At 42.7% G+C, this 27,404-nt stretch overlaps 4 protein-coding genes across 6 annotated transcripts in view; all 4 read right to left on the minus strand.

Annotated features, from left to right (window-relative positions):
- Positions 1-150: 150 nt before the first annotated feature.
- ctu1 (cytosolic thiouridylase subunit 1 homolog (S. pombe)) lies at positions 151-3,336 on the minus strand. The gene is made up of 3 exons (XM_055050906.1): positions 3,176-3,336; positions 1,887-2,387; positions 151-1,336 (listed from the first exon to the last, which is right to left on the minus strand). The coding sequence occupies exons 2-3, from the start codon at positions 2,380-2,382 to the stop codon at positions 801-803; spliced, it is 1,032 nt and encodes a 343-aa protein (XP_054906881.1). The 5' UTR covers positions 2,383-2,387; positions 3,176-3,336; the 3' UTR covers positions 151-800.
- Positions 3,337-4,180: 844 nt separating this feature from the next.
- On the minus strand, positions 4,181-5,659 carry crybb2 (crystallin, beta B2). Its single transcript, XM_055050907.1, has 6 exons — positions 5,646-5,659; positions 5,348-5,435; positions 5,134-5,252; positions 4,900-5,032; positions 4,644-4,786; positions 4,181-4,528 (listed from the first exon to the last, which is right to left on the minus strand). The coding sequence occupies exons 2-6, from the start codon at positions 5,408-5,410 to the stop codon at positions 4,360-4,362; spliced, it is 627 nt and encodes a 208-aa protein (XP_054906882.1). The 5' UTR covers positions 5,411-5,435; positions 5,646-5,659; the 3' UTR covers positions 4,181-4,359.
- A 2,628-nt stretch (positions 5,660-8,287) lies between these two features.
- LOC129373013 (beta-crystallin B3-like) lies at positions 8,288-11,753 on the minus strand. The gene is made up of 6 exons (XM_055050690.1): positions 11,655-11,753; positions 10,938-11,035; positions 10,271-10,389; positions 10,041-10,173; positions 9,800-9,942; positions 8,288-8,720 (listed from the first exon to the last, which is right to left on the minus strand). The coding sequence occupies exons 2-6, from the start codon at positions 11,010-11,012 to the stop codon at positions 8,435-8,437; spliced, it is 756 nt and encodes a 251-aa protein (XP_054906665.1). The 5' UTR covers positions 11,013-11,035; positions 11,655-11,753; the 3' UTR covers positions 8,288-8,434.
- A 1,257-nt stretch (positions 11,754-13,010) lies between these two features.
- si:ch73-138n13.1 (titin homolog) overlaps positions 13,011-27,404 on the minus strand; it is a 30,918-nt gene continuing 16,524 nt past the window's right edge. For all 3 annotated transcript variants that reach the window (XM_055050645.1, XM_055050643.1, XM_055050644.1), the window contains 7 exons: positions 18,660-18,760; positions 16,152-16,323; positions 15,846-16,008; positions 15,244-15,377; positions 14,614-14,756; positions 14,423-14,510; positions 13,011-14,333 (listed from right to left, as the gene is read on the minus strand). In XM_055050645.1, coding sequence (XP_054906620.1) covers positions 14,435-14,510; positions 14,614-14,756; positions 15,244-15,377; positions 15,846-16,008; positions 16,152-16,323; positions 18,660-18,760 — 789 coding nt within the window. In that variant the 3' untranslated portion in view covers positions 13,011-14,333; positions 14,423-14,434. The remainder of the gene's footprint in view (positions 14,334-14,422; positions 14,511-14,613; positions 14,757-15,243; positions 15,378-15,845; positions 16,009-16,151; positions 16,324-18,659; positions 18,761-27,404) is intronic.

Consider the following 27,404-nt stretch of genomic DNA (forward strand, 5'->3'; position numbering starts at 1 on the left):
TCTTTTAGCTTCATGAGGATCTTTATATGTACACATTTATGTAGATGTGAAGTGTAATGTTTATATGCATTGCATTTATTTTTGGTTTTCATGGAACATAAAATATAGATTTTATAAATTCTGAATTCATGCCAATGTCACACAAGCAGATTGAATCGTGTGGACCAAGAAAATCATTTATTATAGTTCATAAAACATCTCTGGATCAGTTTGTCCCATTCTTCCATTTCCTTAAACCAATAATTATCGTGTTATTTTTCTTTATGGCTAAGCTTTTCATGATTTCTCACGAGAGTCAGAACGCTCAAATGTCACAGATTATTTAAACTACCAGTTGTCAAAGCGAGTATGAAATGTTGTATGGTCGGTAGAAAATATTCAGACCTCCTCCAGACCTCCAAACAGCCAAACACAAACCAGCAAATAATGCAAAATAGTTCCGATCCACTTGAAGTACCCTGTAAGATGACACGTCATCAAAAATATCTAAAATGTAAAGAAAAAAAAACTAAAGCATTTTGATAAAGTGAAATTATAATTTAAAATTTTTTACAAGTTGTAAAGCTCACACAGACTTGAAAATGAATCAAATTTCTGGAAATTCTGGAAAAATATACAGACAACTCTTTAAAAAATCCAAATAATACCTAATTTCTGCAATAAAAAATTATTTCAATATAATTTCATAACTCTGGTAAAAAAAAAAAAGTACATTCAATACTCCAGTTGAAAGCCATTTATGTTGAAATTATGCCTAAAAAAAAAACATCTTAAATCTTTAGATAAATACATAGACACCATCAAAAGTCTACTGATTTGAGCTTTCGCTCCTCCCGCTCTGTGAGAGGCTGCTGGGAGAGAATCTTCTCATGCAGGCGGTGGTGCTTCCCTATGCCCAGCTTAGGCAGGCCGCGATTCAGGCCCTCCAGCAGCACGCATGACTTGCAGAGCGCCTGGCTGGAGATGTAGCCGCAGCGGCTGCAGGTCCCCTGGACCGGCATCTTCACCCCCTCGCGAACAGACAGGTTCTCGCCGGAGTGGATGATGTCCATTATTGAGCTGGGCCGTATGCTCTCCAGGTCTTTGAGGAAGGTCCTTGCGTAGCCTCGGTAGGCGTTTGGGGAGTATATGCACTCTGTCGAAAAGTAGTCCAGTTTCTTAAAGTAGGCGTACAGGACGATCTCTTTCTCGTAGGCGTATTTGAGGGGTTTGCAGCGAGGCACGACCCCGTCGCCCTCGCTGGCTGTGGAAATGGCGGTGCAGCGACGCAGACGAGCTATGTCCCCGCGCAAGATGTTCATCAAAACCGTTTCTGCCACGTCATCGGCGTTGTGACCTGAGATGAAAAAGAAAGTGCACAGCGTTATTTACAGACAAGGTAGTGTTCACTGCTTACTGTCCTTTTTAGAAATTCAGGCAATTTATAATTATTTACAGGGTATCACGTTTCACCAAGATACATTTAAGACCTTTTGAATGCCACTTTGAATACCTACAAAGAAAAGCATACAAATAAATTAACAACTATAAAAACAGGGGATGTATGGGCTATCCTGCTGTACTACAATCAAGAATAGCAAAAACAGAAATAGAAAGCTTAAAAGTTTGGGGGGTTTTATTGCACAGAATGCACATAGCCAAAAGGTAATACAATTGCAACCACCTATGCAAAAAAAGCTAACAAACTAGAAAAAAAAACCTTCATGTGAGGTTACATAGTCCTGCCACGACAAAATTCAAGACCTCTGACTAATGTATTTACTTTTTAAAAATGAATTCAAGACATTACTTTCAGATAAATTACTTTTTTAAGGATCAAGCGCAGACATCCTGATTTAAAACTTTGAGAGCTACTCATAGTAAATTGTCCCACTGATCCAGATTACCTGTACAAATCTTGTCCACTTTCAGCATGACGGCTCCTCGGTCCAGCGCCTGTCTCCTGAACACCCCACAGAAGGTGCAGTTGTTTTTCAGTCCCACCTGCTTCACTATGGCGTCCATCGTCCAGCCGTACAGCTCCTCGTACGAGACGATCTTCAGCGGCAGTTCGTACTGCTGTTGGTTTCTCTTCACCGTCTCCAAAGAGTCGTCTCGGTAACCGGTGATTCCCTCATCCACGGATATGAGCATGAGTTCGAGTCCATAGCTGTGCCTCTCGTTCAGAAGCTTCATGACGTGTGCCAGCACCGTGGAGTCCTTTCCACCCGAGGCGGCGATGCCAACGGTCTCCCCGGGTCTGAAGAGCTTTGCCGCCACAATGGTCTGATGAACCTCCTCCTCAAACGCCCAGAAGAAGCACGCCTTACACAGAGAGTGGCCGGTTTTTGGACGTTTCAGCACAGCGCGCTTCTCGGAGCAGCAGCTGCACAGGACAGGCATCTTGGCTGCGGAAAGATTGACAAATTTGGTTTAAGAGATGAGAAAGGAAGAAACTTAACTTACGAGCACACAGAAAGTGGCTTCCCTCCCAAAAAAAAACCATGCGTTGTCAGTTTTGCTTCGCTTTTAAAGAAAGAACATAGCTGCCACTGAATTCACAAATCAATAATGTATTAAAATCTTCGAGAACTTCGAGGAAGGAAGATGTCGAAGCATATTTTTCAAGAAAGAGGGGGCTTGGACTCAGTGATTGGCCAGCCGCCAGTGCAGAGCTCAGGAAGGGCAGCAGCCAGGCAAACACAGTGAGAAAACTCCTTCAAATCTCACATGAACTTGTTTCTGTGGAACTTGTACCAAGTTAATGTACAGCCACGGTTTATTATAGGAACACCTGACAAAAACATGCAACACTGGATTCATGTGGTTCGTAAAGAACCTACATTCTGAAATGAAAAGTTTTTTTCTTTGATGCAGGACATCATCAGTGGCAGAACGCAGTGCATCTCGTAGCACTGTTTCAGGATTGCATAGTGATGAATGGCAGAAGCCAAACTAAACCGCAGCGCTGCTCTGACGTCAGCTCACTAAACAGGATACATTTCACAGGAACAACGGCGGGAGGCAGAAACGTGTTCTGAAAATGCGCTGAAAATAATGGTTCTGTGGATTTTAAAGCCAAACATAAAACCAAAGCCAAAACCAAACTAAAACGGCCAACATGAACGCCAGAAAGACGTTTCACACAGCTATCGCTAGCTAGCTAAACACATTCAAAGATGTAACTTTTGCATACCGGCGTTTCACGTAAGACGAGATTTGAACAAGAGACGTGGAAACCAAGAGCACCAGAAAAACGCCTTGAAGCCCACGCTTATCTGATCAGAAACACTTTTGGTCAAACGAAAAGAGCCGCATGTTGCAGTGCAGCTTCACCATGTTTCTCCTTACGCAAGCAGGCGGGGGCGGAAAACCCTGCAGCGCATCCTACCGGTCGGAGGTTGCAACTTGTTCCTTTTTGCTGTTATTCTATAACATAAACAGCGGAAGTTGTCTTGCCAAAATAAAATCATTAAATCAAAACCAGGAAGTCCGTCGTATATTATACAAAATAAAACGAAGTAAATGCAATAAGTGCAAAAAGGGAATACAACAAATAAGTTGGGCTTATTTACAATCATATCTCGAATTGAAATCGGAAGCATACGTGAAGTGCTGAAAAAGGGACAACTTCCTGACTGTGTGACATTCAATGCCTAAAATTGATGTCTTGGGTCAGTTAGGATTATTAAAAGTATTTCTAAGTGCTTTTATTTAGAATTTTTTTTTACTATGGCTTGTAAAAGAAAGTGACAAAACATTATTATCCCTCTTTTTTATACAGTGTATGTAAATTCATAGCTTCAATTAAAAAACAAAAACTTTATCAATCCCAAATGGAAATTAAATGTTGTTACAATTCATGTCATCTTTAAAGATGACATGAATGGCTGTGGGTAGGAAGGATCTCCTGTAGCAGTCTCTGTTACAGCGTTTCTAATGAAGCCTCTGACTGAAGACACCCGCTTGTTGTGTAAGGTCTCGTCAAATGAGGGCACTTTTCAGATTTATGTTTCTCCTTTCCATTGGTCTTTCACATAAAATCTCAACAAACTAGACTGAAGTTTGCAGTTGTAAAGAGACACGATGTCAACAGGCTTGAAAGGCCTGGATACTTTTGCAAGGCGTTGTGCATACTAGAGATGTTTCTCTTGAAATTCGCAGATGTTACAGAACAGGAATAAAACACATCACCAGGAGGAAATGTTAAGCAATGATGATTTATTAGTTTGCTCCAAAGAATGCCACTGCTACAACAGCTGCAGTAGATAATAAATGCTGAATGGTGTCGCTGAAATTCAAAGATGCTGCAGCTAGATGGGAGTTAGGGGGGGCCAAGGCTTTCAGAGACAGAAATCACAACAAGGAAGAGTCACAAGCTTAGTTGATGGGGTGAAAAGCGCCCCGCTGATGCCACTGCATGTCTCTGATGCGCCGAACTGACTGGATCTGGGGAATCTGAGCTCCGAACTCGCCGCTGTCTTTATACTCCCCCTTTTCAAACAGGTACTGAAAGCCTCTGTAACCTGGATACTGATAGCCAACCCAGCTGGGGCATGAGGAGGAAATTGCATGTCAGAGGGGAAACTATTCAGATTTTTTTTATTTTTTGCCAAATCACTCGTCATCATCATCATCATCATCTGTCGGGAGTAGAAACTTACGTGCCGCTCTGGACCCGGACAGAGGACACCTTCTCCATGTAGCCGTGAGCGTGGAAGCTGGGAACATCGTCATCGATGATTTCTATCTTCTTCCCTGCAAAGCTCGGGTTTTCGTAAAGGACAATCTTGTGCTCCTGGCTGTCCTGCGAGGGAGAGAGAGAGAGAAATCAGCCGATACAGTCTGGCGTCATGTCAGGCAGCTGGCTGATGACGATGACGATGAGGTGAACCAAAAATCCGCTTTGTGTTCTCTCACCACTTTAATTGGTCGAAATGCAACAATGGTGTCGCTGCGCCTGCTGTTGGTCCAGGAATCCCAGCGAGGATACTCCCCCTTCTCAAACACATACTGCTCCCCCTTACAGCTGGCCTGCTCGTATCCCACCCATCTGACAGGACGGAAGAAAGAGACGCAGCCACACGTCAGTCCTCCGTTTGGTCTGTTGCGCTCCAGTTATTTTTTGTCTGCAGGCCTCTGGAACACACTCACGGTCCACACAGCACCAGTATGGAGCCCACTTTCTCCACGCCTGCTTCCTGGAGGTTGTTACAGGGCCCAGTCAGCTCATGGCAGCGGCCCTGGAAGTTTTCCTGCTCATAGATGACGAGCTGTGCAGCGAATGCGCCAAAACAGAAGTTGAACTTGTACTTTTTCATCAATATTGAAGAATTGTTGACGTCGAACAAGCTCCTATATTCCTCACCTTAAATGCACTGCTTCCTGGCTGCTGCTGCTTGGATGCAGGGATCTGGTGATCTGTGGCCATAGTGAACAGATTGGCAGGGATAAACCTGAAAAGAGACACTAACAGTGTTATAATGCAACCCATTCTAGTCCACGCTGACATAAAATACAAACAAATACAAACAAATCTTTGTAGGCATATTTTGTATAAAATATGTAAAAAGAAAAAAAAAACAATGGACACATAGCTATAGACAAGCAATCAATTGTAAATAGTGTATTTATGAGAGATAAAAATGAGCATGATAAGAACAAACCCCTTAGCAGTACCTGTCGGTGCCAGTGTGTCCGTGTCGACACGGGGAGCTCAATATATACTGAACGCCCAGGGGGGGAAACTCTGCCAACAGAACCCAAAGCGGCCGAGCCAGCCAGCAGATCGGCCTGCCATAGGCCAACCGGACTGAAACCAGGGGGGTCACTGTATTACCCCCCCTCCAACCCTCACATTGCAGCCCCAACCCACCCCACCCGACCCCAGAGGGTCATCCTCCCACAAAGTTATTTCATTACTTGTCAGTTTTGTCCGGCCAGTCATTGTTTGATATCCACATGATTCAGCACAAACAGTGCCAAGAGTCCCACAGCCACAATGAGCGGGAGAAAGATAGGAAAAGACGGGTTTTACTGTGCAGCAGAGGTTCGAGCTCAGGGGGAACGCAGTGGAAACACATATCTGAAATCGTGCGCCTCTTATGATTTGTTATCCAGGGTAAAAAAGAAAAAGACATAAATTGAAGAGAAAAAAGAAAACGGACATCCACTTTGAATCTTGTCTGAAAACAGGTGAGCAAAACGAATGTCCTCTCAGATTCCTTCATTGTTTAATTTTAACTAAAAAAAACAACAACAAAAAAAAACATGTCATCTGAGTGTTTGTCGTAACGCTCGAGACACCTTCACCTTATTTTTTGTTACAATCTACTTTATGCATTTTTGTTTCACCAACAATCCGATACAAAACCAAAAACCCAGGTAGGAACAGTAGCATAGACTTCCACTCCAAGACATCACGTTTTTTTAGAAGCTGCTACAAGAAAAACACCTGGAAAATTCTGCTGTGTGTTTAGTGTGATCAATGACATCACAAGAGGTGCAAGAGTCAAGATGATCAAGCTCGCATGAGGACTGTCGACAGATTTCTGGAATGGTCTCTTTAAAAACTTCATTTGCATTTAGGTTGGAAAAGATTACAGCGTGTTTGTGTCTGGTGGCCACAAAGTCGCGACAAAGATCGTTGAGGATGATGAAGCTCCAGCAAACCAAAATAAATCTTCAGAATTTTAGCAGCCACAATTTCTATTTCAGGCTGAGATTTTTTGACAATCATGAATGTTTTGTTTTCAGGACCTCAGTTTGCCACTACAGTGACGTCTGAATTTAGACTGCAGTGAAAAAAGGCTTTACAGAATGAAAGGGAACATGTTTTAAAGGGAAATTTGACAGAAAATAGAAAAAAAAAGAGAATATAAACAAGAAAATTAGAAATGATTGTACTCAGAAGAGCTGATGAATCTCTTTATGCATCATCTGTGTTTTGCTGACGTCTCTTCAAATGTTGCCGTTGATCAAGGCAGGATTTCATTTGAGCTGGTTTTTGTTAAGACCGACCCGGGCTTTAGGCGCAGCGTATCCATCTGTTTTCAACGAGATGAAGGTCAGGGCCCCGTGAAGCCTGTGACCTTTGCTTGGTTTGTCTCGTCTAACGCCAACTTTTCACGGAGTGTCGAGACCTACTGTCCAAAACACAGAACATTCAGCTTTCACCAGTTTCCAACCATCTGTCACAAGCGTTACCTTCAATTCGTTGGTATGTTGAGCTGAAACTACTGAGGCATAAACCTGTCATGAACTGCAGGCTGTTGACACACAGCCAGGCCGCTTCTGCTTTTGCTTATTTGTTGCATTTGAATGTTATGAGAGACAAAAAAATTCTATACAAGCCAACTATGTCAAAAAGAAAATAATTGCCCCTAACTAACAACTGATTGTGCCATCATGGGTGACAACTACTTCCTCCAAAACATTTGAGGACTTTTGAGATGTCTTGGCTTTCTTCGCGTTGTTGGGAGTTGAGATCTAACAGTAATTTAGTCTGAGTGAATGAACTCAGACAAAGAATAAAACTTTACTTTTTAATTCCGGTTCATTTGTGATTCTAACAGGGGATTAGTTCATGCTCCACAAAGGGCCAGACTGGTCTAAACAGCTTTTTCCCCCATCAATAAACGAACACATCACCTATTATATTTACTCATCTGTTTAATGGAGAAACAGTTTGATGACCTGAAGCATTTAAGTGTGACAATGAAGCAAAAGCTGAAAAATGTTGTGCAGGTGGCGGAGGATGTCTGTATTGGAGCCCGTACGTATAATTGTGCATGTAACATAAAATAAATCCAAACTTGTGCATGCAAGCCTTCATTTTTTTTTTAAACGAACCTCTAATTAATCAGACACTTACAAAATATTGACGTCAAGATTTGGGTTTTCCCAAAAGGCGTAGTAATTCTAGTTCACATCAATTTAAGAATAAACATATAAGAAATGTTAATCATTCTGGCTTCCTATTTTAATGGCAAGCACACATACAGCGTGACATCATTTCACTGGACCAGTGAATATGCGCTTCTAAGACTGGAAGAGGTCTGATGCAGCAGACTGAAACAGGAAAACAGTCACCAAAAGTGGCAGATGGGGCGAAAAAGCAAATATAGTTGAAACAAAACTGTGGTTTATTTCATAAAAAAATAAAAAGATCTCAAAATTCACAGTATAAATGACTTTTAATAGAGGCCAATTTTACATTTGTGTTCTGGATTTTTTATTTTTTATTTTTTGCAAATTTTAGGAAAGAAAGTGTCCAACTTTGCAACACAATTATAACATCACCAACAGATTTCAGGTCAAACAACCTTTATTTGCCACTGAAACACACATGGCACTCGTGACAGGCTACAAGTAGCGTTTGCCATGCTTAGGTGAGGGCAGAGGGCCGGCAAAGTGGGGCAGAGCTGGAGTTTGAGAGAGCAGGCAAGGATCCCGCTCAGCTGGCCCCGGCTGTTGCGGGAGGGGCAGGAGGAGCAGGAGCCGGAGCAGGAGCCGGAGCAGGAGCCGGAGCCGGATCAGGGTCTGGGCTGGGAGCAGGGGCCGGAGCAGGGTCAGGGCCAGGAATGATGAAACATCCTCTCTTGTGCCACTGCATGTCCCGCACACGTCGGACAGATTGGATCATTGGAGAGGGGGTCTCCCAGTCGTTCCAGTGCTTGAAGTCTCCTCGTTCGAAGACGTATTGGCGCCCCCTGTAGCCCGGGTACATGTAGCCCACCCACCTGGACGAAGACAGAAGGAGTCATGCTGGGGTTCGCTCCAAGGTTTGCACCTCAGACAGGAGGCGGTCCCTGGGCTCCTTGGCAGGGAAGCATCCTTAAAATCCTTAAAAACTCGTAAATTTACTTATCTAAAGTCAGGCACTTAACATGTCTTAAATACGTTAAAGATGGTGTAATTTGGCCTCAAATTCGTTAATCATAGGTCATAAATTTGGTACTGGCATCATATATTCTACTTTCTATCAGGCAAAAGTCTGCCTGATAGAGCACAGACATCTTCATTCACTGTTCTACAACTCAAGGTTATTAAAGCTATTGCTAACAAGCTGCTGATACTTGCTTGCTAGCGAGTTTGCTTGCTAGCTCCTTGCTTGCTAGCAACATAATAAGCAAATAAGTCAAGAGCAGCTAGCATATGGCTCATGAGCAGCAAGCATATGGATCATTAGCAGCTAGCATATGGCTCATTAGCAGCTAGGATATGGATCATTAGCACCTAGCATATGGCTCATTATCAGCTAAGATATGGCTCATTAAAACTAGCGTATGGCTCATTAGCAGCTAGCATATAGCTAATTAGCAGCTAGCATATGGCTAATTAGTAGCTAGCATATGGATCATTAGCAGCTAGCATATGGCACATTAGCAGCTAGCATATAGCTAATTAGCAGCTAGCATATGACAAATTAGCAGCTACGATATGGATCATTAGTAGCTAGCATATAGCTAATTAGCAGCTAGCATATGGCTAATTAGTAGCTAGCATATGGCTAATTAGCAGCTAGCATATAGCACATTAGCAGCCATCATATAGCTAATTAGCAGCTAGAATATGACAAATTAGCAGCTAGCATATGGATCATTAGTAGCTAGTATATAGCTAATTAGCAGCTAGCATATGGCTCATTAGCAGCTAGCATATGGCTCATTAGCAGCTAGCATATGGCTCATTTACTTATACTCTAAAGTACACCTAATATGTATATAAGCAGACTGAGACTATAACATTTTTAACAATAGTTGAAATCGGTGAGAAAGAAAAAAAAACTATTATTATAAGACATTCTGAAAAAACTCACGTTCCTTTGAGAGCCTTGACGCTCGCCACGCGGTCCTGAAACCCGTGGCCCCACAAGCTGGGCGCGTCATCGTCGACGATCTCCATCTTCCTGCCGGTGAAGCCGGGGCTTTCATAGAGGTGGAGCTTGTGTTCAGCGCTGTCCTAAATCAGCAGAGACAGTCAGTCACCCTAAACTCACCAACACAACAACAACAACTACAAATCAACAAGAGACAAGAACCCCGAAGTGCGTCACTCACCACCTTGAGCGGCCTGAGCGACAGGAGGGAGAAGCTGCGCTGGCTGTTGGTCCAGGTGTCCCAGCGCGGGTACTCGCCCTTTTCCAGAACGAACTGCTCCCCTGTGAACCCGTGTCGGTCGTAGCCCACCCAGCTGAGCGACAGAAACGGGGTGTAGGGCGGGAAGGCGGGGTTTAACTTCACCAAACTGGACCGCGCGAGACGGCAAAGAGGATGGAGGCACTACTCACGGCCCTGAGTCCACGATCAGAGAGCCGACCTTCTCCAGGCCCTTCTCCGTCACGTCTTTGCACTCTGCGGAAAACTCCGCCTTGCAGCCCTGGAAGTTCTCGAACTGAAACACCACCACCTGGACGGACATGCGCGTCTTTGTTAAATACGCGCATGTCCTATCTATCTATCTATCTATCTGTCTGTCTGTCTGTCTGTCTCTCTCTCTCTCTCTCTCTCTCTCTCTCTCTCTCTCTCTCTCTCTCTCTCTCTATCTATCTATCTATCTATATATATGTCTACAAGTAACTTTTCAGGGATGCATAGCTTTTTTTAAGTTAATAATTCCTTAATATCAATGAGAAAAAAATGCTATTTCCACCGGCAAATTCTCTCACTTCTAACAAAAAATAATCTGCCAATGGAACAGGAACTTTTTTCGATCAATATAAAGGTATTATTGACTTAAAACAAGCTCTAATATCTTGTTAAAAAGCTACTACTAAGTTAGTTTTGTCTCATTTCAAGTGCACCCAGATGTCTGTACTAGAACCCAGGCCAAAAATACTCGGTAAGAAATTTTGTGTTGTTGCAGAGTACTTTTGTTTGTGTCCACAGCTGTCAAAACGCAACTGGAGATGAGAGCAGTTGGTGTGACCCGAGCAAGGTTTGACCCGTCTGTGGTACCTTATACTTGGCTCCGGCTCCACCCTGGCTCTTCCCAGCAGCAAGTTGCTGCGGGGCGCTCTGCTGCTCCGACATCCTCCTGATCCGCTGCTCCTCCTCTGTTTGCGAGCAGCGCACACACACACACACACACACACACACACACACACACACACACACACACACACACACACACACACACACACACACACACACACACACACAAAGGCAGCAATCAGACATGAACACGTCAGGAGAGCGGTTTTCTGTCAGGAGCCGTCTCTCTCCTCCAGCTGATTGTACATGATGACGATATGATATAATCGGGCAAATGATACGATGTTCTAAATCGGCTTCCAAATCACTGCAGGTGTGTGCGTCTGGTGAATCACACTTGGTTAAAACCAGCTTGTTCTCCATTCAGGGACGCTGCTCACACTGGGCAGAGAATCCAGAAATTTCACCCAAGAGTTGAAATACTTCATAATAAAAATCCTCAAGTGAAAGTAAGAAAAGTATGGCGTAGTAAAAATACTTCCAAAGGTATAAAAATATATTTTTCCCCCCAAAAAAACGACTTGAGTGAAAATAACTACCGGTAGTCACCAGCCAACTCTATCCATAAATAAAACCCAAAGCTGGATTGTTGTTGTTGTAACTAATTCCAGTGCCCAGCAGATAATAAGCCAATATCATTGATCCCCGTCGTCCAGACCAATTTTTGAATTTATTTTTTACCTTGGTATGCCTGAAAGGAAGTGGTAGCGTGCCACTGCTTTTGTGCCACCCGGTGTTTGGAGGGGTCGAGCCATTAGAGGCCAGAGACGAAGAGGGGGGGGGTATTTATGGCTTATTTCTGGCCACAGCAGCAGAAAAGGGGGAGCTGTTGATACAGCAAGTCTGTCGCTCACATTGTGTCCGTAACGCTGCCTCTCAATAGGCAGCTGTGTTGGCACGGGCTGCCCTGCCCGTCCGCCTGCCCTCGCAGGCGGCTGGCCGGCCGGCCGGGCTGCCAGCGGGCTCTGTGTGTGGGCACACACAGAGAGAGCCAAGAGGATTCAGCAAACAGGTCTGCTCAGCACAAACACACACACAGGCTTCCCCCGCATCCCAACTTTAATCAACCCCACTTTTCAGATTTTGCCACATTACAGACAGACATTTCAGCATATTTTATTAAGCTCGACCAAAACAAAGGAGCCAATTGTTGCAAAAAAAAAAAGGAAATACATAGATTTCACTTTTTTCTTTTTTACAAATAAGCTTCGATGCCCCTAAATAAAATCCAGCGACTGCTTTCCTGTACAAGTGGACAAAGTAGTAAGAAAGCCAATCTGTGTGTACATCCGTCTCTGAAAGGTCGACTGATTTGTCAAACTAATTTGACCTTTCGGTGCAAAAGTTGGATTTAGGCCTGACTCCATAAACAAATCAGTGCATCGCATGATTTTGTATTTCTCTCTTTCTCCAAAACACTGGATGACACAAGTCTTCACGAGTCTTTGCTTTGGTCTCAACTAGCCCTGTTTTTGCTCAGTTTTGTTTCTGGCGACTTCATAAGTCATTTAATTTGTCAATTTATTTATTTTGGCCATTTAAAATGTCTTCCCGTTCAAATGTTAAATGTTCATTGGAATCTAAAGTCTATTGATCTTTGAGTATGTGTTCTGGCACAATTGTAATGTGAAAAGATTAGAAGGGTGTAAACGCCTTCATACAAGACACTATGAGCACTGCGTAGTGCATTCATGACTTTTTATTAGGGATGTATGTATGCATGTATGTATGTATGCACTGACATCGATATCGGCCAATGTTAGCCATTTAAAATATCATATCAGTCCGATAAGTGACACTGGCCCGATGTTTGTATAATACTGGTGAGTATCGGTTATCGGCCATAACGGAAATAACATCGGTTATCTGTTTCTGCCAAAAATTCCAGATGAGTGCATCCCTACTTTTTGTATACAGTATAGCCAACACACTTTCACTTTTCAAAAGTATTTCCGCACTTTTATGGGGGGTAAAAACAAAATCTTTTGGAGATCTTGGGAAAACAAAGACATAATAAAGTCGTGCTAAGGCTCTAAATCAAGTCAACTAAATGTTTTATTAAGAATTTATTTGCTTTCGGACACTGGCCAGTACAACTCAGAGTGTAATAAACATACTTTCAAATAAAAATAAAAAAAAAGGAAAAACGTAAAAAAATAAACCCCTCAAAATCCATAACAAAATAATTCCACATACATCCAAAACCAGGTTCAATCACTCAGATAGCCTTCATCGACATATCCACTTGCATTTACACGAGCGAGTCGAACGAAAACAGAGGACATGGCCGATGAGAAGGGGGCGGGCCAGGTGGGCAGACGTCGAGTGCCTGCAGTGCATCAAGTGACAAAAGTGCTTTGTGGGAAGAGTAATAAAGGGGAGGCCGCTTAAAAAACGTTCACATTTGATTGGAGCGAGAAAAAAAATCATAGAAGGCAGCGTAGCGAGAGGTTTCAGCCAACGCCTCGATGAGACAGAAAGATTGTGCATGCGAACCAAATGGGGACCAAACAGTGGGACGATTGCACATCTGTTGGAAACACATAATTGATGAAAGATGCGAGCGAAACCAGCTGACGGTATGGCTTATGTCGGATGCTTGTAGCCGTTACGCTTCAGGCCGTTAGAGGAGGAGAAACTGGCCGGCTCACAACGCGTTTGTGCTGATTTGTTTTGTGCATGATTGACAGATGCAAGGCTGCTCGAATAAAAAAAGCCCCAAATCGCTCATCAACAACAACAAAAAACAAACAAAAAAAACAACTATGTACAATATGCAGCGACTCTCGAGGCTGTGGAGTGTGTCAGAGTAAAAATCTGAGGAGCCTCTCATGTAGTGACTCATCTTACCAAAAACTAGCTCTCAGTTACAAATATAACATCTTCTATTGACACGTTCCCGCTGACGAGTCAGCCGGCGACGATTTGTTCTTCATGTTCAAAACCTCATTAGTTGTCTGAAATGTTTTCTCACGGCAATTGATCGTGTGACCGTCGTGAACCCGCGCCCTGCGTGCGGACGCTCTCGCGCTGCATCGTGGTCCCTCGAGTTTCAGCCTCTCCTGAAATGCGCCGTCTTTTATTCTTCATCTTCCTCGTTTCTCCGAGGAGAGAGTTGGTCAGCAGGGCCTCCCTGGGTTCGAGTGTGAAGTTGTCCTTGCTTGTTTTCCTTTTAGCCGTAATGGATTTTCAAGAAAAATGAAAAAAAAGGCACCATGCACATTTAGCAAACCAGAAAAGGAGAAAAATAACTAATTCATGGAATTTTTTTTTTTTATATCAGCAGCTGTAGATCCACTTCTCCTCTCTGGATCCAATGTTAAGGCTTCTTTTTCTTACAGATTCATCTGTTAAGGCATCCTTTCACAAAGAAGAAAAAAATACAGATTAAAAAACACACCAATATTTAATATGAACTCAAAATAATCAGAGAAAACAAAATGATTTACCTCTTTGTTTACTTAGCTTTCATTCTCATAGTGACTCAAGCGCTTCTTGGATTTGAGCTCCTTCAGCCACTGCGGCGAGTCCTCCTGGCTGCAGGAGGCGCAATAATAAATCACCGTCAATAATCAGGAGAGAATAGCCACGGAGGGAACAAGAGACGGCAACAGAGAGAGGTACAGCTGGCGTTTCTTACCCGTTTTCTTTCCCACCAGGTGGGGGCAGCACACGCGCTGCGCGGGGGAGGAATGGAGACTTGGGAGAGCGAGACTGCTGGGAGGGAGAAGGAGCCGGACTGTCGCTTTGATTGTCGGACTCGGCCCTCTTCTTGAGCTGGGCCTGAAGACAGGGGGAAGCATTCAGACGTGGCAAAAAGAGAGAAAAAGATACGAGCCACATAAGCAAGAAGTATCCATACGCACAACCACAATCTTCAATTTACATAATGGGGGATTTTATGTACTGAATAAATGTGAGGAGGAAGGAAAAGAACAGACTTTTTACAATATTTAGAAATAAAGAACAAGGCTGACATGTATTTGCATTAAACCCCCAGTTGAATTTTGACATCTCAAAAGAAGAAAGCCATCAAAAAGCCCCGTTTGTCACACAGCGGTCAGATTTCACACGAGGAAGAAGCTGCTCTGGGAAAGACGAGAGAAACGTTTTACTTTTTGGCAAAACATTACGTGGAGGAAAAAACTCTCTAGCCATGCTGTGTCAAAGGTTGACAACATATGAAAGAGAGCATGTGGTTTGAATACTTTTCACAGAACAGTGAGGCAGTCCAGATCCGCGCGTGACAGATGCGTCACAAAGTGCTCACCTTCAAAGCAGAAGGGTCGAGTCCTGGGAACAGAGCGACCCTCTGAGGCTGAGGGGGACCGGCGGGACCCGCCTCAGCTCCCTTTGCCGGCTCCTCGGACTCGGAGTCGTCGTTTTTACTCTCCGCCTTCCCCTCTGTCGGAACCAAAGTACCAATCAGCCGATGATCATCTACTAAAAAGGCTCGGCCAAAAAAAAAATTCCTTCCCCACTAAATCAGAACCTGCGTCGCCCCATTGTTGGTGTGCTAACTGGATATTCTCCAATATGTATTCTTATTACTATGGTTGAAAACTTTGCTTTTTTTTTCCAAATACGTTTCAAAATGCATATCATTTTTATGTTAGTTTTGCAACAGATGAAATAAATAATATTGGCAGCAATAAACTACCAGGGATCATATAACAGCTTAAAAGCTCTAATATGTAACTTCTATTCAAAAATCTTTATTTTTTACATATTAGTTGAAACTATCTCCATGCTGTGACAATATTATCTTCCCAGTGGAAAAGCCCACTTCGTAGGATGCTCCAGTTGATTTTTTTGTCCGTAGTTGTGACTACAACAAAAACACAGCGTCATTGTTTTTATTTATTTTCTAACCCGTCGAGTCTCTGTACAGCCAGCTGTCTGCGTCTCCACCGTCTCCCTGAGCCGACGCCGCGCTCGGCCGGGCCGCCTTGGACGGTCGAACGCGCTGGGCTCGTTTCTTCCCCAGCTGGACTCGAGAGCGTAGAGCGCTATTATCCAGCAGCGTTGTTGGAGCCTGATTATCAGGGTCATAAGGAGAGGATAAACCAAAAAAGAGAAAGAAAAGAGTTGAGAATAAAAGTGCTTTTGCAGTCATGAAAAACATCAGACGGGCAGCTGCGAGGCGAATCTTGCTATGAAACGATCGTTCACACTCACATCGGGAAAATCAAGTGGCTGGATTTCAGAGGAGGAGGAGGGAGACGGGCCGTCCGTGGTGGTGGTGGTGGTCTCTGACTGCGAGGTCTGACCGCCTGGTGAGGGCAGAGGAGTGGGCTTCCTCGGTGAGGGGCTGAGGTTGCTTTCTGAACTTGGAGTGGCAGGTGTGAGGCTATCACAGAATACAAATAAATACAAAAGAAAAAAAGCTTTGTGTTATAAAAACTACTGGAAATGGCAGTGCTTTTCAATTGACCACAAATAGAATAACTTCACTGGATAGTAAAGATCGAACCTTTAGACGCCAAGATTGAAACTCTACTTGACAGCAAGTTCCTATGGCAATAGACACCGTCTCAAGCTGGAACTACACGCTAACAAAAATACATTTTAGCATGAAAAAAGTGATTTTACATGCTAGTGTAATATTTCACAGCAGCAGCTGCTCGAATCGAGCAAAAATTAATTTGTGGGCAGAGTACATGAAGAGCTGAGAAAGACAGAAGAGCAGAAAATAGTCAGGGTTGCACCGATCGCAGTTTTCTGGCCGATCACTGATCTTTAAACTGCCTGATCAAATTTTGGCCAATACCAATTCATTTTTTGTTTTGTCTGAAAAGTTACCAAACACAGCTACAAAGTTGCCAAGTATTGACCAATCTCCAAAAGTCAAGGACATTGATTTATTGGTGGAAGCCTAGAAAAGAGGAATATAAGGCTCCTGATTTTGCCATCGCAGTCATTTCATGCAGGCGTAGTGTGAATGCAGAGACTGCAAAGGTTCACATTTCATCAAGATAACGTCCCTGAACATAAAGCCAGAGCTACAATAAAATGAGACGAAAGCACGCCCATGTGTCAGAATGTCCCAGTCAAAGTCCAGACTTGACGATTGAGCCAATCTGACTGTCATTCTCCAAATGCTCAAACCCATGTCAGAAAAATTTGACATGAGTTTGATTCTGACCCAGCATTGCGTCAGGAGGATTAGCTAAAAATGAACGCCAAACTTTTCAGGAATAAAATTTTATTCCTAAAGATTTTGACCACAAAAACATAAAATGAACCACAACAAAATACATTAAAGTTTATGATTGCAATGTGCAAAATGTGTAAACGTCCAGTGGGTATTAATAACTCACTAGGTTGTGAAAAGTGAATGACAGTTCTGTTTTAGAAGAGCCGACCAAGTAACTCTGCTGGGTTCTGATGAGGACAGAGATTTATGATAAAAATATAACACTGCTATTGTTGAATATGACAGTTGATTATTTTCTGTCGTTAAAATGTATTCACTGACATAAATTGTTCCCCTGAACATGACAACACCGATCCACACGGTGGCAGGCTTCTGCCACACATCAGGTCTTTACTAATTATCCTGATGTTCATTAACATCTCGTCCTTCTCCTGAACAGCTGCACATCCAAACACGCTGCAGACACATTTTCACTGAGGGCAAACAGTTAAATGGATGAAAACTATCATCTTGAACTGTTATCCTTTCTGTTGTAGTGAAAATAATTACAAGGGCGCTAATAAGCATGCATGCAGATTAAAAGGCAAAATGTCGAAAGAGAACTTGGGTTCTGGTTTTGCAACAGAAAAACAAAAACATGGGGCAGATTGTTTTGTTTTCAGAGGCTGCGTCACATCACTTCGATGTTTTTGTCTGAACTGAGGTTTTGGGCTTTTTGTGGCAACTTAACGTTCTGTGTGTAAGTTTCATTAGTGGCACAATTAGGCTGCTCTAAATTATGCAGTGCCGTACGAACATCCTTCACAGAAACGCCTGGAAGTTTTCTAAAGTTGGACAGAACAACGGAATTGATTGGAGGCTTTTCTTTACGTTAAGTAGGATATATAGAATTATAGGTGTGTTTCAGTCCAATCTGTCTAAAACAAAATGCTTAAACAACAAAAAACAGCAAAAATTATACAAGCCAAACAAAACCAAGCATACAAGTAATTCTAAATAAACCAATTTATTCATTAAAACAAACAAAGGTGTCAGTATTGAGTATAAAAGGAGGAGCCTGAATTTACACCCAAAACTAGTCGAAATCAGATATATTTTAGGTTGATGCTCCAAAATCTACAGAAGGCAACCATAAAAATATTTTCCACAACATATTCAGACATTTTTGCGGTCAAGTTAGTCTGCAAAAGTAGAAAATAGGTATGATACTTTATTACTTAACTTCTAATTCAGGTTTGCCCTCTGAAAGATCAATCAACTTTTTTAACACTGGAACTGGAAGATATTTTAAATAGCCTAAATAAAACAACAACAAAACAGAACAAAAACTACTTACAACAAAAACCATAAATAAAATGGATTAAAAATTCTCTGTTAATAAAAATCTTTCAAAAAAAAATATTAGATCATCAGAATGGAAATAATAGAGATCATTTTAATTTCTCATGTGATTAATCGCTTATAGTGACAGGCTTAGTAATTACTCCATGACTTGACTTGTATTGCTGAATCCAAACAGAGTGTGTTACCTGTCGTCAGTGCGCAGTCCTGTTTCCCAGGTCCCATACTGACTGTCTGTGTCGCGAACCGGAGTTCCTGAGTCTGCTTCGCTGCTCTGCTTGTTCTGCACCTGGAGGAGCCGAGAGCGAGAGACAGGAGGATGAGATGATGATGGGAGGATGAAGAGAGCCGGAGCCGGATCTTCTGATCCGAGGAACTGCCTGTGCTTCTGCGGTGGACCTCTAGAAACGCACAACATGGCATGTCGCTGCGGCTTGGGAACAGAACCAAGAATGATCGGAATAGACTGCCGCGCCATCAGCAGTCTTGGTTACTGCTGGTGGCGCAGGTGCTGTTGTTGGCTAACGTAGCTTTGCTCTGCGCTGGAAAAAGTTATACTTACAGATAGGTCTGTCGCGATAAACGATAAATTAATTACACGATAAATTAAAACTATCGACCTCATTTCAATTATCGGCTATATTGTTTTTTCCTGCCTTTTTCTCTTACTGTTGATGACACTGATTGAAAAAAGGCTCAACTCCACAACGATCTACCGTAACACACCACACAAGTGACAATCTCAGAACGAATAACGTTCTAAGATTGTCGTTCGGGGTTAAAAATCCTGTAGTTTGAACTATTGCATCAGGCAGTTGGATTCTTCTCTATTTAAATCTAATTATTACTGAAGGGCAATATTCTATACAGACTTCATAATCTGCACTCTTTTGGTTGAATGCAGTATTCATTTCCACTTTGGCTTTATGTTTAGTTTTTATTCAAGTACATTTATTGTTAATGGAGACTGAGAATCTATTTGTTTTTGGTTGTTTTATTTATTTTGTGTATCAGTCCCAGTGTTAAGTGTTCTTTTAAGTAAAGTGTATCCATCTTTGGCAGGAAATCGCATGTATCATTACCTAATTTCTATTAAGTCAGTGTAAAAATAATAATTTTTTGAGACAATTAATGGCCCAGCAAAATCTGTTATCGTGACAGGCCTACGACTGTCCATTTTAGCTCCTGCTGCGTCTCTTCACATGTGATCGACAGCGACTAACGTAGCTGTCATCAGACCTTCCTAATAAACAATTAGTCTTTTTTAAGGCACATGGTTGTTAGAGTTGAAGGACTACATAGGGCATGGCCTGAGATTCTAACAACACCATAACCTTGACTAAAAATAGATCTGCTTTATTGTCTCATGATAGAGACTGACACCCACTAAATACAGCAGTTGTTTTTCACTGCTTATTTCCAGATTATTATACATTCATACCATTCTGCTTTTTTTGGAGTAGCACAAGTACAACAAACTGATATTAATTGGTTTCTTAAAGGAATAGCCTTCTCATCAGTACAAAAATATACCAGGATTTTTAAAAAGTAGTAGCTTTAAAATCAATAAGATATTCAGTTGTACCAGCATGCCCCTAGTTTGAAAGTATAACAGTACAGAAATATTCAAGACTTTGAAACCTTAACTTTTTGAAACCTTAGCTTACCTGGCTGCATGCTCTTGCATGGGGTACAGAAATCTTCTTTTATTTGACTCATTATGAACAGTCTTTCACGCTGTAGTGCGCCAGACGAACCTGAACCAAGACTTACGACCAGCTTCAGAAACACAACTCGAAATTCCAGTTTCACAGTTGTTCATTTATCTTTTGTGCGGCATTCACATTTTTGGTGCTAAACCCAGGTCGAACTTCTGTTTGTCTATCAAAAAAAGAGGAAGCAACAACAAAGTTCTGAATAATGAAGTGTTAGGGTGCTTAAAGGTGGCGTAAACTGGATGCTACTGAGGCAGAGTTTGCGGAGGAAACGCCGATAACGGCAGATAGAGGGGCAAGTTAATGGAGACAGGCCAGAGAGGGGACAAAAAGACAGAAGGGAGGGTGAGTGTTTGTTGCCTACTGAACCATGCTTCTTTTAATGAAGCTGGTACAGAGGACATACTGTCTCTAGCCCAAAACAGAGCTGACGGAGCCACGCCCATACGTGAACCGATAACCCGGGCCCACGTAAAGGAAGAGGAAAGCAAGAAACAATAGGTAATCCCTCTGCTCACAGATGTAGCCAGACGGTTGGAAAGAGAAAGGTGATACACCTGGATCTGCAGCCGCACATGGCCTCCTTGACCAGGAGGGGCAAATGGCCGCCGATTGCAGATCAGTGAGCTCCTTCTGAGAGCTGCATGAATACATGCCCTGTTTTCTCTGCCAGCGTGCGAACAGACACAGGAAAACTGCAAAACAAGAGCGAGGGAGACGGTAAAAAGCAGAAGGAATGTGTGAGGCAGAGTGTAACTGTGAGAAATGTTAATTTAGGGTGCATGAGCAGCTCAAAGATAGTGAGAAAAAGAGCAGCGGCGCAGGATGCTATTAAATCAGTGAAACCTTTCCTGGCAGGAAACGATAAACTGCAAAACAGAGTGGCAATAACAACCGACTCCTCCCTCTCTGAGAAAAAAAGTTCTAAAATTTTTTAAGACATTATGAAACTAGAATAGAGCAAAAACATTTTTATTAATGCTTATACACATTTTTACCAGAGGTGTTAACAAACGGGCCAGGAACTCCTCTTCACAGATTTACACCAGCGTACACACACCTGACGAAGTGAAACCACTTTACGCCACGAAGCCCAGAAATACTTCTTTGCACTTGATGTTTCACATTTGCGCCTCTGAAACCAGCAGAGCTGCGCTTCTGGGTGTGATTGGCTCGTTTGTGGAACATATTTTCGAGGATTTTAGTGTGCCATCAGTGGTGGAAAATAAACTTTAAATGAGAGCTTGTAAAGATGTAGTGATAGAAAAATTCCACTGCTCTGTGTTTGTGTTACTCAATCTGAACACTCCCAGCACACCCATACCTGATCAGCTTAGTGTTGGGGCTCTGCCTCTGCAGGAACATGTTGGAGAGAAGCTCCATTATATTGCAGCTTATTTTGTAATCTTTCACTTTCTGTCAGTCATTGTCAAAAGGGGCTTACGATAGCCTTAGTGATGAACTTTAACTAGACGGCGTTTCTGTGCAATGTTAATCTACATGCCCAGACTCCCCCAAAAACAAGATTTTTATTGCATTTAACAATCCGCAAAACACTTTGGGAGGCCAACGAACCGACATATCCAGCAGCAATGACTTGCAGCTGTCAGTAGAAAGGCTTTTCCTTAATAACATTAGCAATGTTCAGCTTCCCATGAACAGGAAGGGTGTGTCAAGGAAAACGACTCGACAAAGAGCGGATGAATGGAAGGACGGAGGAGAGAAAGGGCCGATCACTGGGTAAGGTCCGACTGACAATCGGCAGAGGAAAGGGCAGGAACAAGGTCTTGGAAACTTCTGTTTGATAATCCAACGACTGCAAGGGCAGCCGATGAGAAAGTGAAAAAACACACAGCTGCTGATCTAAAAAGGAAGGGTGCGCCCGACCGGTGATGTTAAATCAGAGCGGAGAACGGTAGGGAGATGCATGTGTTGACACGAAAACGGCACCGGCGATACAAGCGCCTGGCCCAGTTTATGACGCTGTCGAGGAATGTGTGTGCACCTGTTAGCGGTGTTAGCTTTAGATAAGCATGCTGTCTTTTAAACTGAGCTTGTAACACAAACTATAAACATCTGCTAAGGTGTTTATATGCTTCCGTGAAGCAGCCAAAGCTACTTTAAATGAGCCATGAAGCGAGTTTCTCCAGATTATAGATTATTGGACCCTCATATACTGCAAGCCTATTAGTGGTAGTGAAAGGCCGTTTAGCCACATCGCTGTGAGCCACCACCCCATTCCCTCTTCCTCTAAATCTGGAAAATATGCTCAGTGCAGTAATAAGTATCCACATTTTTAAGCAAGTGATCCCTCTAAAGCTAATCTCACAATCAACAAATGGACATTCTAACTGCATGACGGGAGAGGTTACATTAAGACACTGAACTACGTTATATAAGGAAAGAACAGCACAAGTGGTGAGTGCAGGCGAAGGCTGAGGGTTGAGCAAAGTATCTAGGAAGAACAGAGGGCAAGAATGTAAGAACCTGCCTGGGCTTAAGCTGTTTGTTTTTGGTGACCTGAACTACAGGATTAGCTTCAGGCTGAGATTTGTTCGTCATGTTTTTGCCAATAAAGCTGTTGTTTGAGATCAGATATTTGTCACTTGGAGGTTCTGAAGTCAGCAGCTGATTTTATTGATTATGATAGGACAGAAGAGGCGCAGGCAGAGCGCCCTGCGAGAAGGACTGGGAGCCCTTGAACTGCTTTTTTTTGTCACATTGCCAAACTTGATATTTTATTGGGACTTTTCGTGGTGGACCTACAGAAAGTAGTGGATGATTGTGTAGTAAAAGACAAAGAAATGGCCTTTAATTTATTGTATTTTTTTTTTTTTTGACAATATCTTAAAAGTAAAGCATGCTCGCCTTGTCAACTTAGACAATCATATCTTCGCCGGTTTGCAGATTTACCAAACTCTTTCTGTTCTCAGATAATTTAACTGTGAGACGCTTAAAGCACCACGTTTTATTGGTGGGTATCAAAGTAAAGGCAGGATGTATATAAATGGAAGCCACACTTTTCAGATTAGTTGTGAAATATTTGGAAAACGAGGTATTATTTTTCTTCCATATTGACCAACTACCAAATTTCGAAAAATTTAAGATCTATAACACCAAAGAAATGTACAAATGTCATCCAACCAACTGGAAATAAATTTGCACTTACCCATGACATGGAAAGACATAAAAAAGCCAGCTAGCTAGCAAAGGTACGTTAGCATATGTTAAAGTTACAGAACACAATTAAGATGTCTCAGGGTGACTTAACCTTTAGCCTGATGGAAAAGCCCTGTGAGAAAAAAATAAAACAAAAACGCAGAATATTTATATAGTCCTGCCAAGACAAAATGTAAGTCCTGTGATTAATATAGTTAAGACCAATTTGCTTAAAAAAAGAAAGAAAAGAAATTAAGATATTTTAAGACCATAATTTTTGATACATGAATTTAAGACTTTTTAAGTATTGCGGACTTTCAGACGATCCTGAAAGTCCTGATATTGCTCCAAAACTGAACAAATGACATAGTCAGGATTAGCCTGAACAGTACGCCATTCCCTTACATGAATTCACAGCCTTCATATCCAACTATAATTAGTTGTTGCAAATTTCCAGTTGCACTTTGAGGTTAAACACTGTTTGTACTCTTTATTCCCAGCTACAGCTACATTTCCTCTGCTCTATGACTTTAATTAGAGTTTTCCACCAGCTACCACTTGTACAGACATGCATCCTACAGCACAACATGCCAAGCTGGTTGTCTCATGTCAAAGTATTTGGCTGACATAAATCCTTCATCATTTATAGTGTGATAAGACAAAAGTCACATCAATCATACATCAAAATCCTGGGGGTATGTTAGTGTAACTACAACAACCCAAAGGGTCTTTCTTTGAATTAATACCAAACAAACCGTCAGGATAAAACACTTCTCTGAAAATGGGACCAGAAAAAGACTTCAAAGTCTTGGATCCGTTCCAAATGGTAAGCAATTATTTTTCTTTGTTTGAATTTCTGGCCCTGTCAAATTATCCACTTACTGATGGGGAGCTCTGTTTTGGCCAGAGATAACAATAACAGCTGTTCATGACTAAAACCAACTAAGACACGGCAGACATAAATGAGAGCCACACTAAGCCACGGAAACACCACTTATCTTTAGGAACTGTGAGTCACACTGGGTTGTGCACCAGTTGAACAAATAGGCTTATACAGGGCAGTAGTTTCACTACTGGTCTATACCACCGAATAGACCAGTCAAAGGAAATAGTTGAAATGAAAATTTAAATTTCTGGGAACTTTCAAAGCAAAACGGTCATTAGTAATTCTTTGTTTTCTATCTATAGGCAATTCCTAATAAGCAAAATGACCCAGAGGGCCGGTAGATGCACCTGGAAATCGTCTGGTGAACGACATTGGATGATATTTTAGCTTGACCAGCTCTAACAGGTGACCATTTGGTTATAACCCCTTTCCCCCCCAAAAAAAATCAATCAATAAACATCCCATACAGAAACACTATCACTGTTCTGTGAGGAAACTGTGACTAAAGAAGAAGGACTCAATGTAATGTGTCCGCAAAGTACTTAAAAATTAAGTCTAAAGACACAGAAGCTGTAAAAGACTATTTAAAATGAGAGAGCTAGACTTCTCCATTTCTTGTTGTGGAACCAACTTGTTTGCTATAAAAAGTGTTTTTCTGCCATTGGACATCAATTTGTAGCTGGCATTGGGATGGTTCAGTGGCGAAGGAGCAAACTAACTTGACGCTTACGCAAATAACAGGAAGGTTTAAATATCATCAAAATTGCTTTCAACCTGGCAAAAGCAGTCTTTTAGAAATCTCAGTGGTAGCTTAATTACGCTAAATACTTACATAAGATGTTAAAGATGGCGTGAAGACCTTTCACTCTATGGGCGTAATGACTATAGTTCTAATTTTAAACAAAAACCACCACTGACTACCTTTATAAAAACCAAAGATCCGAAATCAGCCACAAAACTCAGAGTGGTGCATTTGTATGAAGAGGTGCACCAATAAATAAGCCAGCAGATAAATCAGCCCTCACAAAAACATTGGTATTTACCAAAATCGGAATTGGCAGGTTGGTTTTCTCTAAAAGTCAATGATCGGCAAATGACAGAAAATCTGCAATCGGTGCATTCCTATCTGCAAGTATGACAACAATCCACCAAGTAGTAATAAAGAGATGAAGTTTTGTTAGAGCCGGAGGCAGTGAAAGCAGCAGATGCAAAGGAAATATGTGATGACAAGCAGAAGGGTGGAGCAGATCGCAGCAGATGTAGAAGTTCTTGGCATGCTCAGTGACAGATCAAAAAGCTTTTGAAGGTGCAACTGCTGCCTCACTGACAAAATGTCATTAATTTAAATAGCTCTGAGCCATATTGACGTCCTCCATAGTATTTACTGTAAGCAGGAACCAAAAGTTAACTTCTGTGTGTTTTAACTGAGTGTGTGTGCGAGTGGGGGTCTTACGGCGATTGGGGTGTTGGGTGCTGTGCGTCTGCGCAGGGACAGACGCTGCTGGCTGCGCAGAGAGAACCTGCGGATGGACTCTCTGCTACGCGAGGCCAGGGAGCGCAGGGAGTTGGTCCTCTTGAACCCCCCGGCTAAGTCCTCACCTCCGCCTCCCCTCTCCGCCGAGCCGGAGAGGAAGCTGAGCGCTCCGTGAAAGGAGCGGCGCACGTTCCCCATCCATCCCGACACCTGAGAGTGAGCCACCGAGAGCTTGTCCCCGAGATACTCCATCACGGCCCGCGGCGTCCGAGCCGAACCCGTGAGCTGAACTGTGCCTCTTGCTGCCGCGGCAGCTGTGAGTCATCAGAGTCCGAGATGCTCTGAGGAGACGGCAGTCCAACGGATGGTATCCTCGGCACTCACTGACGCATGTTGCAGGGTTGACACTGCAGCAGCGGGGAAGGTGACGGAACGACAAGAGGGCTCGTCTGGCGAGTGGGGATGCAGCAGAGATAGAGTGAGTTGGTCCGTGACCGTTGCAGGGTTGAGACACTCCCGTGTTGGACTTCTACGATGCCTCTTCACAGTCTAGTCCCACCGGAGCCATCAGCACTCTCGTTTCAACTCATAGCTGTCCAGGCTCCACGCCGTCTGCCCCGAGTGAATTTGCAGAGTTTTCTCAAGTCTATTTCGACGCTCGGTATGATGTGCTTGGCGCAGCACCCAGATGAGCATGTAAAGGTTAGACAGGGCCAGAACTTTGAAGTGGTTATGAAGGGCAGTGCTCTGTGGGATCGCCCTGGAACAACTGCTTCAATGTCCCCCAACAGGTTTCTAAGACAGGGCTTCAATACGCAAAGTAAACTACCGAGGCATAGATTCGTTTTCTTTGATTTAACTCCCTGTAACAACCGTAACGATCCTGCAGCTGCGACTGCTCTTAATTGTGACTGATCGAATGATTGCCCAGAGGTTATATTGATCTATTTATCCCCCCCAAAAAGTCAAAGTTGAAAAATCTGTCCAATTGGCAAGGCTACATCCTCAAAGTGCTAATGTAAGCTGCGTAGAGAAACTGAGCAAGACAGCTGGTGGCGAAAGGAAAAGCTGCTGTAGTCATTCGTATTCCACTGGGGGAAAACCAGAGGGCATCCACTGCGGGTAAAGCAGGAAAGAGTGCAAACGGAGTTGAGGACCGATCAAAAAATAAAAATAAAAAAAGAACGGCTTTTTTAGCTCCCCTCTTGACTTACTCTGCAGGCAGGTACAGGCAGGTAAGAAGAAAAACACATCAATGTTTCCTGCTCTCTGTGCCGATTGTTGCAGGACTCACCGTCAAGGAGAAACTGGGTGGAGAGAGGGAGTCTGGATCGGAATCAGAAAGAGCGAGAGAGGGAGAGAATGGGAGGTCCTTGATTCAGAGCAGGAGGGGGAGGAGGAGGTGATATATGTTCTGCGGTGCTCAGCCACTCCGCTTGGGTTCAGCAGCAGTCAAATGAAGGGAAACAGCCAGACATTGGATGAAACAGAGATAATGATCTACATGTGACTTCATTATAGCAACATTAGAAAGCAGAGGAAAAAGTAGATGAAAAAGAAAGAAGTGGCAGTAAAACCTGATCACTAAAAGAAAATATAAAGAATGAAGTCAAGAGATTGAAAAGTGAAGAATGAAAAGGAGATTAGATTTTTTTTTCACTGTCTTTTTGCTCAACCAGTTTGACAGCACAACACAGAC

This window comes from Poeciliopsis prolifica, unplaced genomic scaffold (genome assembly GCF_027474105.1).
Source record: "Poeciliopsis prolifica strain line A6 unplaced genomic scaffold, Auburn_PproV2 SCAFFOLD031, whole genome shotgun sequence".
NCBI classification, from domain to species: Eukaryota; Metazoa; Chordata; class Actinopteri; order Cyprinodontiformes; family Poeciliidae; genus Poeciliopsis; species Poeciliopsis prolifica.

Bases quoted from the DNA above. Each gene is read 5' to 3' on its own strand.
- ctu1 (XM_055050906.1), bottom strand. From the start codon at position 2,382: ATGCCTGTCCTGTGCAGCTGCTGCTCCGAGAAGCGCGCTGTGCTGAAA. The intron at 1,337-1,886 runs GTAATCTGGATC...TTTTCATCTCAG, and splicing joins AGTGGACAAGATTTGTACAG to GTCACAACGCCGATGACGTG.
- LOC129373013 (XM_055050690.1), bottom strand. From the start codon at position 11,012: ATGTCGGAGCAGCAGAGCGCCCCGCAGCAACTTGCTGCTGGGAAGAGC. The intron at 10,390-10,937 runs GTACCACAGACG...ATGTCCGTCCAG, and splicing joins GAGCCGGAGCCAAGTATAAG to GTGGTGGTGTTTCAGTTCGA. The intron at 8,721-9,799 runs GTGAGTTTTTTC...GTCTTCGTCCAG, and splicing joins GTCAAGGCTCTCAAAGGAAC to GTGGGTGGGCTACATGTACC.
- crybb2 (XM_055050907.1), bottom strand. From the start codon at position 5,410: ATGGCCACAGATCACCAGATCCCTGCATCCAAGCAGCAGCAGCCAGGA. The intron at 5,253-5,347 runs GTGAGGAATATA...TTCGCTGCACAG, and splicing joins CAGGAAGCAGTGCATTTAAG to CTCGTCATCTATGAGCAGGA. The intron at 4,787-4,899 runs GTGAGAGAACAC...TCTCCCTCGCAG, and splicing joins CATTTCGACCAATTAAAGTG to GACAGCCAGGAGCACAAGAT.